Genomic DNA, 15637 nt, shown 5'->3' on the forward strand with positions numbered 1-15637 from the left:
GGAAAGTAAAATATACATGTCTCTGCAGAACAAGGGAAGCTCCACTTTTAAAATCCTTCCAGTGGACTTTTAAACCGCCATGAGCCGGAGAGCAGCGCAGCAGGACGCTGCTGCTAATCTGCTGCTGCATGTTAGGAGAGGTCTAATCTCACTGCTGGATTACACACACACACACACACACACACACACACACACACACACACACACACACACACACACACACACACACACACAGCCTCCTCTGGCCTGCTTTCAGGGTCACTGCACGAGTTAATGGACTGTTAGAGAGAAATTTGAGAAGTGGATAAAAGAAGCCGACATGCTTTCTTTCCTCTGTTCTCTCCTTATTTTCCTACAGACATACTTTAAACCAGCGGCTCCTCAAGAGAGCATTCTTTTCCAGTTTTGTACATCGATCTGATTTGTTTTAAGATACTCTGAACACAAACACAAAGATTAACAAATACTCACTGTGGAACTGTACAACAGCTTAATTTGTACTCTTCTTCAAAAACCTCACTGCAGTGATTCTCCAACGAGTTTCTGCTGTAGTTAAAACGCACATCGTGACCGCAAGCATCAGTCCAAACTGACGTTTTGTATCTTCTGCTGAGACCATTGCATCATGAGCAAGCAGCACATGACTTCCTCCTTCTCAGAGAGTCGACAGCTCCCATGCTGTTTTCATTGTGTGTGTGAGAGAGACAAGGTAAACTGACGACACTTTTAATGATTCCTTCGTGGTTCTGATTTGACTGGAGGAAAACTGATCTATCTGTGGCTCTGGTCCGACTGGAGGAGAACTGATTCACTCCTGTTTGCATCTTTCAAAGTGAGCATCTGTGGAGCCGCCGTCCTCAGATGACGCATTAATGTTCTTCTGACGTTCACTTTTTGCGGGATTTCTGCTGAAGTTTTTCTCTCTCAGCAGCACGGTGTGTAAAAGTCTGCATTGCTCCAATATTTGCATATTTATGCATTGTGAATTTTTCATGGAGCGAGGAGGAGTACATGTCATTTTAAGAATGTCGAGCTGCGCTGCTCAGTTTGTTGGTGTGAAAATGCCTGTCAGGCACTGATTTATTTAAAGCAGAGGATCTGCAGACATGCCTGCGAGCATTCGTTACCAACCAGGGTAATTAAATGCTCCTTTTTTTTCTATTAAGTCTTTTGGATAATGTTACAGAAAACATTAAATGCTGATACGAGGAGATGTAAACAGAGAGTGTAATGGTGCCAACAATTCACTGAGTTATGCTGTGGGCTACAATTACAGTTTTGTTTGTACTTTCTATATCAAGTGTGGTGAATTTGCAATTAGGAGTTCTTCTTTTCTTGTGCAAAGTTAAAGTTTTGACAAATGCGAGTTGTTCTTTTTCTGCAGGAGAAAGCTTTGAAACTGCAGCTCCTCTGATTTCCTGTGATGGCTGTCAGTGATCAGAATCCCCTCAAGTTACCCCGAATCATCAAGGATGCATAGCACTTCCATCCCGATCTGATTGAGGTTACACACGCCGACTTTTGACACATCTGCAGTAATCAGGCTCATAAAGCAGTGAGCGTTTCTGAACCGCAGCCTTCACCTCACACTGTCTTTTTAATCACATCTCCCAGTGTTTTACAAGTTTTACAGTTCGGAAATTTTCCCAGAATCCTCCAAAACCAAGTTCAGGTGGTGCACTTGGCCTCAGATTGGCTCATTCTGGCAATATTACAGTCAATTCCCGACCTCACAGAGACACATGAATTATTTACCCGATTGCATTTATCTGTTTTTCATTAGTGAGCACTAACAGTGTCATATCGGCTCACATTAATAGTCAATGGGAAGAGAGAAAACCTCTTCTGAATGTCTGATTGCAGTCGCTCATTGCTATTGGAGATGTAATCAACGAGGATATACTTGGGAGGCCATAAAGGGCGGTGTACAGTTTGTGGTAAAAATTTATTTATTGCTGCTATGAACATCAAATAAGGAATAATTTAATTGCTGTCCGCTTAACCAGTTTTTAAAAATGTGGGTGTTTTCTGCCAAAAAATACAGTGATTGTTCATCCTTTTACCACAAGTGTGAATACTGGGAGGAAATGATGCTAATGACAGAACAAAGGTTCCGTTTGGACGAGAATCTTTCAATTGAGAAGACATTGTTTTTACGTTTTTGTTTCAGTCAAGTTTCATTTTACGCAGCAACATCTACTGAGCGTGTGCAGAGGAACTATTTTCTCTGGCCAGTAGCAATGTGCCCGCCGTCTGCAAAGACACGGAACCCACGCATTTTCAAAAACTGTGTTATGGTGAAGACCACTTGCTGATATTTTAGTGGAAAAAAAACAACAACTGTACACTTTAAAATATGTGTTGTTGACTTTACTAGGCAAAGATTTTCTTAGGTGGGATTGTATTTTTATGTTCTCGGAGCCGCCTCTGCCACTGGATGATCTCAGGCCGTGTTCATTAGGAAATGAATGGGTTGACAGTAAAATGGTCAGAAACAGCCTATTTTCATATTTCCTGGTATCAAACGTGACGGGCGATGCTCCAGGATGTAATGAGACGTGGTTTAGCTTGAGTAATAACTCTGAATAGAATGGAATCCTCTGGGATTATTAAAATATTTCTGTTCTGCTCTGTTCTCCATGGTGGCGTATTTACATTTTCCGATCCCAGTAGATTCACCAGCCATTGAAATGTGTCTGAAATGGAAACTCATACTTTTTCCATCATGTGTGAACACAAGCAACTTTGTGCTTCAGCAACGTGCTGAATGTTCCATCAAATGTTCCAGCGTGCTGCGAACTAATGAACAGAGGAGAAAAAATGAGCTCTCTGCAGGAGGTACATGACATGAAAGGTTTTTAATGAGACCGTGACTCTTCTCACATCTCACGTCTGACTTTCTCATGTGCAAGCCTCATGTATTTTCTCAATTTAAAATCCTTTTTCAGAAATGTCATCCCTCTTATCTTCCACAGATAACTGCAACAGCCCCTTGGTTTCCATGTTGCCCCAGTCATCCTTCCAGAGTTCTTCACAGCCCTCCATCAGCTACGCTGCCCACAATGCCAAGCTGAACAGAAGAGATGGTGAGTGTCCGCTCCCGTCTGTCTTCAACATCTTCAACATGACCAAAAAGAAGCCTTGTGTCAGGTTTTAAATCACCACCTCCTGCGTTAGCTGGAAGTAGGTCCAGGTCTGTGACCCTGTTGTCTACTCCAGGTTCTAGACCTGTGTCTGTGGCCAGCAGAGCTCGGCTACTGAAACAACCTTAGATCTAATCCTGCCGAGGCAGCTGATCCTGCCACTTCAAGTTAGATCACCAAAATCCACTTTCGACCAAGTAACACAGCCCTGACACAGTTTCTTCCAGAGACATGGCCACATGGCCTCACTTTCTTGTAGACAAAGATAGTTTAAAAGACTGTTACTGTTTCTGTCTGTGCTTCTGCTCCAAATCAGTCTGAGGCGTTGATCTGCTCTGCTGTTTGACTCTAAGTTTCTCCAAAAACTGTAAAATGAGCGTCTAGTTTGGGTGTAGTAGAACCACCAACTCTTCTCCGTTGATTTCCATGGATGCTGAGCTTCTACCTGGTTTAGAGCAGCGCTTCCCAACTGGTGGGTTGCGGCCCATTTTCAGTGGGTTTTGAGTCTTTGAAAGGAGAAAAAGTAAAGTTCAGGAAAAAAATCCTGAAAGTCTATTCACACTCCCTAACAATAGATGGCGGTAATTCCCTGTCATGCAGGTTGACATTGACCTTTTCAGACCATAGAAGAAGACCACAGAGTTTGTTTTGGTTTGCTAAATGGAAGCAAAGAAACTGAGGTAAGACTCAGACGTCTCTTTCAGTGCAGGGTGAAAAAGCCTCTCCAGTTGTGGAACAGCTGTGTGATGAGAACAGTTCTGCCTTGCTCCTCAGCTCTGTTCGACTAAACACTCTGAACACCGAGCTTTGTCAACTGAAACTCCAGACTTTAAAGGGATACTTCAACATTTTGGAAAATTGGCCCATTTAGCACAATTCCTTTGTCATTTCGAACAGCATACTTACTTTTTTTGTGAGGGCGAGCTGTTGTTTATTCAGAGTAGGGTGACCACCTCCAGAAAGACAAAAAGTGGGACACCTGGCATGTTTTGGAGGGACAAGGTGGGATGGGACGCAACCATCTGTAAACCCTGACCATACACTTCACAGTTTAGACCACAGGACCAGTAAAACAAAATATTTAATATGTAGCCTATATATTTTCAGGAAACATCACACAGAATGAAGTCACAAATGTGTTTTACTTACTTAAGTAAAACATATATTGACACATTAACATTAATAATCCATCTAAAAGCACTGAAAAGGCTGAACATAAAGCCTTTCAAGTATACAGGACAATAACCAACAGGCCGATATGCGCTTCCAACATACCCCATACTGACAGAATTCAACTAGTGCACTGTGTGAAAATCTTGGCTTAAATAAAATACCAGTGAAAAAAAACAAAAAAAATATATATACATATATACATATATATATATATATATATATATATATATATATATATATATATATATATATATATATATATATATATATACCAAGATAAAATCTCATGCTTTTGCATAGCAATATTTAACTGTAATGTACAAGGTAGAAGAAATAATCTGTCTTTTCTCTCAGTAGGTCAGCTTCTTGCCGCGCTGTGTCGAGGCTCAGGACACATTTCTGAAACACAGAAGGAAAAACAGCCAACAAATATTAGCATCATTAGATACATACACAATAAAACATGCTTATTTGACCATTTAAATACATAAATATATGACTCTCACCTTAGTTTTCTTGTATTTATACTTTTTGCTTGACCTTACAGCCTCCAGTAGGTCCTCTCTTTCACTGCAGAGGCTCAATAATATTAGATGTCTCTTGCTGTCGGACCTTTTTTTGAAGAGAATCACATCCAGCATGTCGTTTGGCATCATTTTCTCCACCAGGAGAAGCTGCTGCTGAACAGGCAGCTGAACAGGGCTTTGTCGGGCTCCTCAGTTGGTCTTACCCAGCTGTGTGAAGACATCCATTCCTTTTTGAAAGAACACTTTCTCTTTTTTGACTGTGGTCCACTCATCATTTCATTTACATCTTCTTCCGCCGCTCTACTTTAATCACTCGGACTCCTGCCGCTCCTCTTCCCTCACTGCCTCGTGTGTTTGTTTGGGGCGGATACATTTGACGTAGTACCTTAAAACGCAGCCTATTGGACGGACGTCATCGTTGTCTCCTGCAACCATTGGTCGAAATGAAATGCTCTCTGCTCGTGCACATCAGAGCATAGAGGTAGAGGAATAGACCCGCTCTGGGCTGGTTATTTTTGTTTGTATTCTTTTTTTTTTTTGGAACACCAACAAATAATATTGTAGCGTTACGACACTGAAGCAAATACTGGGAACTACTTTTTCTTTTGAAATCACTACGCCCAGACGCCATGTTTAGTAAGTAGTTCCGTCTTAGCAATCTTCGCACAAACAACTCAATCTGGTAATTTTGCATTAATATTCCACAGCATAGTAATGTGCGGATTATAACGTGTCCACCAAAGTGTTTTGGGGTTGTTGGTTTGTGTATTTGATGAGTTTGACGAGGAGAAGCAAAAATACCATTCACTTCCATTGTGTCTGTCCCGAAAACCTTCCCCGACTCACCTCTGGATAAACAATAGTTCGACCTCACAAAAAAAAGAAAGTATGCTGTTCAAAATGACTAAGGAATTGCGCTAAATGGGCCAGTTTGCCAAAATCTTGAAGTATTCCTTTAAGACTGCTGTCAGGAGGTAAAATCATGCAGTTCTCCCATTAATTCTTCCAATATACAGTATGTGTGTGTGTATACATATATATATATATATATATATATATATATATATATATATATATATATATATATATATATATATATATGTACTTTCAATTTCATGGTTCTTTTTGTAATCACTAAGTCTGTTAAAAATGTCTGTTAATGAAATATTCTAGTTTTTGTGTCAGCCTTTAATGCTTGAATAAGGGACTGAATAGTTTTAATAGGACTCTTTTATTTATCCATTGAGTGGATACTCAGCTAAAGCTACAGATTTGGAGCCTTTTTTAAAATGACTTCTCAGTAGATTGAGTTTTTTATTTCATGTTTGTGAATGAAAGTCTGCTAAGAGACTCTGAATTTCTGAAGTAAAGAGTTTTGGCGTTCATATGTTTGGGTCACAGCTTGTCATTCAGGGTTGATGCTGGGTCCCAAAGTCTGACCAGTTAAGAACCACTGGTTTAGAGCTCTCAGACGCTATTGGATGGAAAGACAAGAAAGTCAGTGACCCTGAGATGAAAACTTTTATTCAGATTAATTCTGTAAGTGCATCACGTGTGTGAGTCTGGTTAAAAAACTTGATCTGTGGTTTGATGCCGACACACTGGAGTCAGAATTTCTGTTATATTTAAGCTACATTGCAAACAAACACACACACTCAAATCTCTTGCTGCCTGAGAGTCACACAATAAATACCCAGAGAATGCATGCACAGACACAAGGGGAAGGTGCAAACTCCACACTGGTACTCAAATAGTTTTTCATCTCTGTAGTAGCTTATTCCAAAGTCCATGAAAGCCTAAGTCAAAAGTCCACCATTTAAACATTAACTTTTGAAGGAAAAAATGATTTTACTGCTGTTAAAAGAGAGAACAGAAAGGAGAGAATGCCTTGCACACCTCGGTTCAGGGCTGAGTCCAAAGCAATTCATTAACGCTGCTGTTATTCACAACTCGAGCAGCATCAGACTTTGAACTGCCGTTTTTAAGACCGGTGCTTATCAAAGGCACACATTAAGCACTATAAACCAGATAACTTCTAAAGGCGTTAGACTTATAAAGCACATTTTTACTGCTTCAGTCGACTCGGGGCACTTTACACATTGGCTGCTTTTCCACTGTCAGTCTGTCTAATGTGACCCTAGTCTGATTCCTTGCTGTTACGCGGCAGACATCGGGCCTGCGTTTGGAAAAGTGTAAGCAGGAACAGGAAGCATCCATTCAGATATTTTGAGATGGGATTCGGGTCAAATCCATATGTGGAAATATGTCAGCTCTGTATCAGATATGTGTCATTGCAACCTCTGTGTAACCGGGCAGATCTGATTTTCTTAACATTGCGTCTCTAATGTCATGAAATTTGCAACCATCTAGATATTATTTTTCTGTGGCTGCATGATATATGTTTACGTCCAAGTTAATGATGTCCAAATTCTAAGTTTCTATGCAAAATCTCAGTGATCCATTCATAGCACGCCCTACCAACACTACGATGTGCACAAACGGCAGTGTCTGGCGAGCTTCCCAGGCAGTGCGACATGAGCATCAAACATTTGTCATCATTCATCTTTTTTTTTTTTTTTAACTTTGCAGTAAGAGCTTGGTTCAGAAGTAGCTTGAAGTTTGGAAACACTTCAAGCACGCGTGCACAGCGTAATCTTGAGAATCAGAAATGGGTCACTTGATGAAATACGTATAACTGCACAGTCCAGAAAATCAGATTTTTTTGCAGCAAATCTGTTCTGAGCGTCAAGACTTGCAGTGTAATGTAGCCAAAGATCTGATGGCTGCCATGGAGGGAGCTCAAACTCCACTGGGAGCATTCAGTGTCACGCCCGAGAAAACTTGGACGTGAGGAAAAGACAAGATGGGGAATTGAAGCCGGGGTATCGAGACGGGCCGGGGGGTGGGGGGGGTCTCTACCACACACTGAGCCACGGTCAGGTCTCGTGTTTCTTCTCCTTCTGTCTGATGACCTCCCGTCACATTGGCGGTCCTCGGCTCCTCCCTCGCGTCCATCAGCTCCACGTCCGTCTTCCTCTGTGTCTCCGTCCTCCTGCTGTGGACGGCTGTTCCCTTGCTTTTTGTGGGTTTGTTGAAAGTTGACATTGTGTGTGTGTCTGGAGAATTGTTCCTGTGCGTCACACACTCACTGAGAGCCTGTACAGGACAGATTGAGGGACACATGCTCACACATCTCCTCCCTGCAGAAATGAGGCTTTTTCTCTCTGTGTGTGCTGCTGCAGGTGTTTTTTCATATTCAGAGGGTCTTTGTGAGCCGTGCTGCCTCGCCCCTTTCTCTCTCTCTGCTCTGGGTTATTTCAACTTCTTTTCAAACTTTCCCTCGCTGGCTTTCAACTCAGCATGACACATTGGTCTGACTTTATTTGTTTCAATTTATTTTACTGTTTTATTTTAGTTTTTTGGGTTTCGCTTTTTGTTGGATTTTGTAGTTTTTATCTCCGGTTATGTTTTATATCCTGTTTTAATCCACACTCATGATGTACAGATGTCTTTCAACCACAGTTTTGTAAAAGTGCTTTGTGTAGAAATATGGAATTCCTAAACTCAGCGTGGTCATTGTGTGTTGCGTCGTGCTTGACCTTCCTTCGTCATGTGACTAAAAATGCATTTCACATTATCTGTTAAATGAGGATTAAACAAATGCAACACAGATGCTTATTATAGATGACTGTCAGTTCATTTAATCCATTTTTTTTTTTTTTTTAATGTGCAGCTCCTCCAAACTTGTGATTGCCTTCAGTGAAATAATGCTGCTTTCAGCAGAGCTCAGAGGAAACTCTCATATCATATTTATTGATGGAGCTGCAGCCATCGTGTTGCCGCTGATTGATCTCCTCGCGTTTTGTCTTCCGCCTCTGCAGGAGCAGGAGGCTGGTCGCCCATGGTGACCGACCCCGAGCCCTGGCTGCAGGTGGACCTCAGGGACAGGATGGAGGTTACGGCCGTGGCCACGCAGGGGCGTTATGACAGCTCGGACTGGGTCAGCAGATACATGCTGCTGTACAGCGACACGGGCCAGGCCTGGAAGCAGTTCAGGCAGGACGACGGCGTCGGGGTGAGTCCTCCTGCCGCCATTTCCCTCACTTTGAATCGGGTTCCAGGGTACTGCATTAATGACCAAAACACACACAGGAAAACAGTTCAGTGAGGCTTAAAAGCCTTTGTCTCTGTGTGTGTGTGTGTGTGTGTGTGTGTGTGTGTGTGTGTGTGTGTGTGTGTGTGTGTGTGGGTGTGAGATTTCACACCATTTTTTAAACCTTTTAGGACATTTGTTGCTCTTTTGCTGTGGTTAGATGTTTATTTGTCTCCTCATGAATTTTAACCTTTCAGAACTTTCGTACGTTGACAGTTATTTTTTGGACCGTCTTGCTGACATCGACGAAACGCAGCTGAAGCGTCTCCTCTGGTGTTTCTGAATGAAGAGTGCCCATGCTGATAGCGCTCATACAGATGCAGTCAGCTGTACTGGAGGGTTTCTTCCATTAGGTAGATGTGGAGTGTTACAGACGGAGGTCTTCAGTGTCAGGAGGGAGAAGCTCCTCGTGCAGTGCTGAGAGGAAACAGTTTCTCTGTGGTTGTGGGCGGAGCTGCGGCCTCGTTGAAGCTGGTTGGATGGAACTGCAGCTGGTCCCACGGCCGTCAGTGGACGGTGGAGTGTTTGAAATTCCCTTGTTAAATGTGTTCCATTTGAGTCAGATTTAAGTGCGTTCTGAGAAGCAGGCCTGTGGGCTCGGCTTGTTTCTTGCTTTAATTACCAACTGCACAGCGGCTGTTTACATCAATTAAATTCAGTTTGACCTGATGACCACGGCTGCAGGGGTACAATGCAAGACGATGGCAATGCACATCTCATCTCAATCTGCTTGGTTCTAAACAGAGATCTGTAATTAAAAGCAACAGCACATGAGCAATGTTTTTTTTTTTTTCCACTCCCCGAGTGTTTCCAGGTGATTAGGGGTGAGCCGAATACTCGTTTTACGCGAGTACTCGTTACGGATAATGCGAATCCGAGTACAGCCCGAGAATTGTCAGTCATTATTCGTCCTCGTGCTGATGGGAGATCCTCATTGGTCCTTCATTCTGCTCCATGCTCCACCGAGACGACAGGATCCTTGTGAGAGAAGCCAATCGGAGCTGATAAATTAAAAATGCGGGTATTTTATTTCTTTGTAGCTGCATTGTGTCTGAGGAAAACCTTATAAGGTCGAAACGTCGGGCAATTGTGCTGCACGCTCGGGGTTTTTTTTTTCAGAGGTTTTTAAGTTTCGTTTTCCCTTGTGTTTTTTTTTTCTTCCTTTTTTCTCTTCTTTTTCATAATAATTTGGGCTTGTGCTCCACTGGGAGGCTGTGATCTGTGGGAGCGAGATGATAACTGGACCGAGGTCCACGTCCTGGTCATGTCCGTTGCACTGCAGCCGCGGACATGACCAGGAAGCTCAGCAGGGGCGTATGAGAGGTTTCCCTGGACGCCGGGGAGATTCCGGTGGGGATCATGGGGGGAGGCATTCATACAATTAAAATATTCATGTTCTGACTCAATAAAACTAATACTTGTTCTGTAACTAGTTCCTTTACCACTGTGACCAAAAATATTCAAATTGTATTTCTGAGGCTTTTGTGTGAATAAATAATCATTTATGTAACTTTAAAAATATTCATGTTCTGACTAAAATAAAAAAACCCAAAAATCTGTACATTGTATCACTGAGACGGTTCTGTAAATAGTTTTAAAATGAAGAATCAATATAGCAACTTCTGAGCAATCCATATCAATTTCAGACTTAAAATAGTGCACCAATTTCTGCCCCAGCCTGTTTCCAGTTAAACCACACCCACTTCCGGTTTAGACCACGCCCCCTACGAGTACAGATACGGATACAGATCATTTGGATGGGTAAACAGATACAGATACAGATACAGATAGTGGTGTACTCGCTCATCCCTGCAGGTGATCATTGGATCGACCCATCAGGGCCTCATTGGAATAAACGAACCTGTACATGTCGATCAGGATCAGAAACCCGCCAGTTTCCCTGTCATCGCTGATGAAGTAGCGTTACAGAACGGAGTGAAACTGAAAGAAGGCTGATGACTGTACAGCGAGCAATAACAAGCTCCCTCAGCTGACTACGGGCAAAGTTCAGTCAGATTGAATTCCAGATCAGAATAAAGTAAAGATGGGTCTGAGTCATCGAGACGTTCAATTCATTAAGCTTAATTCACAACAAGGTTAAAGCAGGTTCATCACAGGTTTAACCTCAGACGTTAGGGAGCGAACTCGTATCCGTGCCGACATGCTCAGTCTGAGTTTAAGATCATTAAGATAATGAGACGGAGGGAACCTTCTGTTTGCTTCTCATACTGCAGCTTATCAATTTTCACTGTGAAGTGATCCGTCTGTCTGCGTCAAATTTATGCCATTCTGTCTTTAAATCTTTTTAAAAATGTAAATCTGATGTGAGCACAAAGGAAAAAGTGTGTGTATGTGTCTATGCCTCCGTCTGCGTGTGTTCATGAATTCTTTACAATCCATTGTTTTCGCTCCAGTTACTGAATGCCCCAACAAAGCGATTCAGTCATAAATTAGAAGCGCATGATAATCGTAATTAAAGGACACGTTTAAGCCTCACTCTGTTTGTTTTCAGCCATTTAATCCCGTGACATTGCCGTTACTCTGACACGTCAACGCGCAGGAATATCCTATCATCTTAAAATGAAAAGAGCACAATGACTGATGGTGAACACCCCGTCTCTGCTGTGTTTCACTCTGAATTATTTATCAAACGCCATGCTTGTTTAAATATGCATTATCCACACAAACAAGAAAAAAAAAAAAAACCCAACATCAGGGGATTGAAATTATATTTTATTGCAAGAACACGGCTTTGGCTGAATGCAGAGACTGAAACATGCAAACAACTATACAGCCGCAATAATTTAATTTATTGCATACGTTCCAACATTATGTGCTGCATGTGTGCGTGCTTCAGCTAGCGTCCAGATTGTAGAGCATCTTCCTCCTACTTGCATCCGGATTATAGAGCGTTGTCCTCTCACTCACTGATGTAACTTCTCTTGAACTGATGAAGTGAATCAATCATTAAAATGACCCATAGCTGCCGACAGCTCAGCTGCAACAATAACTGGGAGACCCTTGATGACAAAAAAAGTTGAAAGTGAAATAATCATTTTCAAGTAACTACTTTTGCACAAAACTGACAAAACAAAGGACACCTGAAAACTGAAAACAGAAAATAAACAAAGTTCAGTCTAACAGAAGTCTGAATGATGTGAATGCACACAGCAGACTTGCCAGTGTTAAATTCAGTCTGAGACTGGTTAATTTAACACCACAGATATGAAACTTCAACTGTCTCGTAGGAAACAATGAGCAACTTCAGTGACGCACCTCGCAAATGTAAGATATGAACATGTTTGCAGTGAAAGACGCGATGAATGGGTAGAAGTTACACAAGGCGTCATTGTATATTCAATAGTTCATCAGATATGTCTGAGTTCACTTCCACTCCTGCAGAATCCTCCAGAAGCAAGGCAGTAGAACCTGGCACTTAAACAGAAAACGATATCTACACTAAATGCTTTTAACACAAGTTCAGCCAAGTACAAGTACAAGAAAACCATGCTCGTTTATTTTCTACCACTGCGCTCAAATTACCTCCTTTCAAAATTCATGCTAACTGTGCACATCCTTGGTCTGTAGCACCCTGAGAAAAAAAACAACAATCCCACATGAGCAGGCATAAGCGGCAGTGGAAAGGAAAAACTCCCCTTTAAAGAAGAAACCTGCAGAACCAGGCAGAGACGGAGATGTTCTGTAGAACCAGGCTCAGAGGAGGAGGCTTGTTCGTGTGTGTGAAAGGAAGAAGCTCAGTGCAGTACAGTCTCAAAGCAGTTTCACTAGAAAGTGTTATTTTGGTGTTCAGCTGTCATGTCTCTTAGCCAGAATGTCGTGTGTGTGTGTGTGAGGTTAGTTGGTCTAAAGACCAGATCTGATCTGTGGACCACAGTGCAGCTGGGTTAACTGTACTTGATTTTTTTTTTTTAATGATCTAAAAGTGTTTGGACTTTTAAAATTGACAGCAGGTTGCATTCTGCCGTGGGAAATGAACAAATGTGACATTTCAATCGAATCCCATTCCCCAGAAGTGAGGAGGACCGCGGTGGCACAGACAATGCTTGACAGGCCAACATTTGCAATCCCCGCAGTCAGGCCACTCTCATGGCTAAAAAGACAGTGAAGCAGGATGAGTGGCAGCTAATTAGAGGCGTCTGTGATGAAGCTCACATAGAGTGGGCTGACCACAGCTTGTACCCGGACCTTTGGCTCACACTAATTGACGTCCGTCTGGCATTTTAACAAGTGAAGTTCAAAGGTAACAGCTCGGTGCAGGTACCTGAGCCGGGGGCACTAATGAGGGAGCAGCAGCTGCTCATATGACTGCCGGCTCTCTGCAGCGCTGCATCTCCAAATTAGTCCCAACCTTTCCTTCTTTAAAAAACAACAAACACACAGAAAGGAACAAAAAAAAAAAAAAAGAAAAGTTTAACAGCAGCACTGAGGAAGTATTGACAAAGAGAACAGGTATCGACACTGAGTTGGCAAATAAAGCATATAAAGGCTTGTAATTATCTCTGTGATCATCTATCTTTATTTTTCACTAAATGTCAACTAAAGAGCGCAGCCAGCACTGTGCAGCTCTCAGCTACTGAGCATATGGCGATGGGCCTCAGCAGCACATTCATCTGCATTTACTGCTTAACTGAGTTGTTAAGGATGGAGTAAGAAGGGAGGTTTCAGTCGTGTCATTATCATTAACAGATCTGCAAAAAAGGCGTTTGTGCTTGTCTGCATCTGTCATGTTGGGAGTCTGACACCATGTTTACCACATTTCGCTCTTCCATTGTTGGGCTGTTGTGCCAAAAATCAGCAAACGTTGGAAATGTTCTGAGAATCAAACCATTTAGCACAGGGTCCCCAACCAGCGGGCCACGGACCGGTACCGGCCTGTGGATCGCTTGATACCGGGTTGCAAAGTGAAACTAAAACGTTTTATTTCATTTTGTCTACCTTGAGTTTTATTTTGAAAAACACTTCACTTTCGTCAGTGCTTCTTTCTGCACTTAACAGCCTAAAGTAGAGAGACAAGATGTTAGTGACGCAGTGAGACGTGGTGAGTGAACCAGGACAAAAGAATCAGTGTTAAATCTTATTCTTGTTCAGACTGTATGAGTCATATCACTTCACCTTTTGATATTTGTTTTGTTCGAAACAGAAGTCTCAGTGAAGTTTCTTCTCTTAATTACCTCCGCCAAGGAGGTTATGTAATCACGTCGGTTTGTTGGTTGGTTGGTCTGTTAGCAACATTACGGATAAAGTTAAGGACGGATTGCAATGAAACTTTGTGGAAAAGTGGGTCTTGGGCTAACTTAGAATCCATTAAATTGTGGTGATGATCCGGATCACTGTCTGGATCCAGGAATTTTTTAAAGGATTCTTTATCATTGAGAGACAGGGCAGTCTTTGACATAGTTGGGCAGGCCCACCAACGGGGGGGAGGGGGGCGGGGGGCGGGGGGGCGTGCGGCATGCGGCGCGGCTTGGTGACTGATTTGACCTGTTGTGGAGGTCTGCGCTCTGAGTGCCAAATTGTAGTTTTTGATCTGTTTTGGGATAGTAGCGGCCACAGTGGTGCAGCAGTTAGCACTCTTGCTAAAAACGTAGCAGGTGGAGTGCTTCTGGGTGGAGTTGCATGATCTCCCTGGGCGTATGGGGGTGCTCTCTGCTCCGACTCCTTCTCAGAGAATGGAAATATGTCTGGATCCTGTAGATAATCTGTAGCTGTTAATGTGACTGCCTCTGTGTTTTTTTCCTATTAAGGACTTGTCACCTGTTCACCTGTCAAATCAATTGATCCTCAATTATATAAAACGGTATTGAAGATGAATAGTCTTGTATCACTATTTCTCTCCTCAGGGTCGTTGTAAGGTCTCTGGTCTCAGTTTTGTTTTGTGAAGCATCAAGGCATCACGATCACAGTGAACTTTCTGAGAGAAGCCACAAGAGGACACCAGAACATGGGACCACCTGATAATGGTCCAATTTTTCAAAGTCAGATCAGACAGGCTGGGAATGATGACCAGCTCCGTGGTGATGAAATGTGGAGCCTGATTCTGTAATCTGAGAGCAAATCATCCTCTGGCAGTTCTGTTTCTTTAAAAAAACACAAGGTTTTTTTTTTAAAATGTATGACTGTGGTGCTGTTTGAAATTGTGATCATGGACGCCGCAGTGTATTGACTGCGTGCTCCGGTTGGTGTGGATTAGCTAAACTCTGAGGCCTGAGACTCTGTGATGAACCCCTGACCTGCCAGCTGGGACTGGATCCAGCCCGTCTGACCAGGGAGAAGTGGTTACAGACTGGAATCAGACGCATTTCCTCCTGCCTTCACAGACATCTGAGACTAAAGAGGAAATCTGGTCATTTACAAGTAACACATGAACTCCGCTGCAGAGTTACTGTAAAACAAAGAGCTGATTTAGTTTCAGCTTAAAGTTGTGTCCCCAGTGAAATAATCATCGATCTTGTACAGCTGTCGCTCCTGCAGGGGAATCATCAGTAACTGTCTATAGCAGCAGCCTGCAACCTTTCACCAGCAAAACAGCCTTTTTACCACCGAACAGTTTTCATTTTGAACCACAAATACATTTCAGACCTCTGAAGTGAGGAGAACAGAGCTGCGATTTCATTTCAGAT

At 42.5% G+C, this 15637-nt stretch overlaps 1 protein-coding gene across 1 annotated transcript in view; it reads left to right on the forward strand.

The window, feature by feature from the left end:
• Positions 1-15637, forward strand: part of LOC115402979 (contactin-associated protein-like 5) — a 146967-nt gene that overhangs the window by 41415 nt on the left and 89915 nt on the right. Inside the window, exons 2-3 of the mRNA XM_030111694.1 lie at positions 2976-3086; positions 8725-8918. Of these exons, the coding sequence (XP_029967554.1) occupies positions 2976-3086; positions 8725-8918 (305 nt within the window). The remainder of the gene's footprint in view (positions 1-2975; positions 3087-8724; positions 8919-15637) is intronic.

This window comes from Salarias fasciatus, chromosome 16 (assembly GCF_902148845.1).
Source record: "Salarias fasciatus chromosome 16, fSalaFa1.1, whole genome shotgun sequence".
NCBI classification, from domain to species: Eukaryota; Metazoa; Chordata; class Actinopteri; order Blenniiformes; family Blenniidae; genus Salarias; species Salarias fasciatus.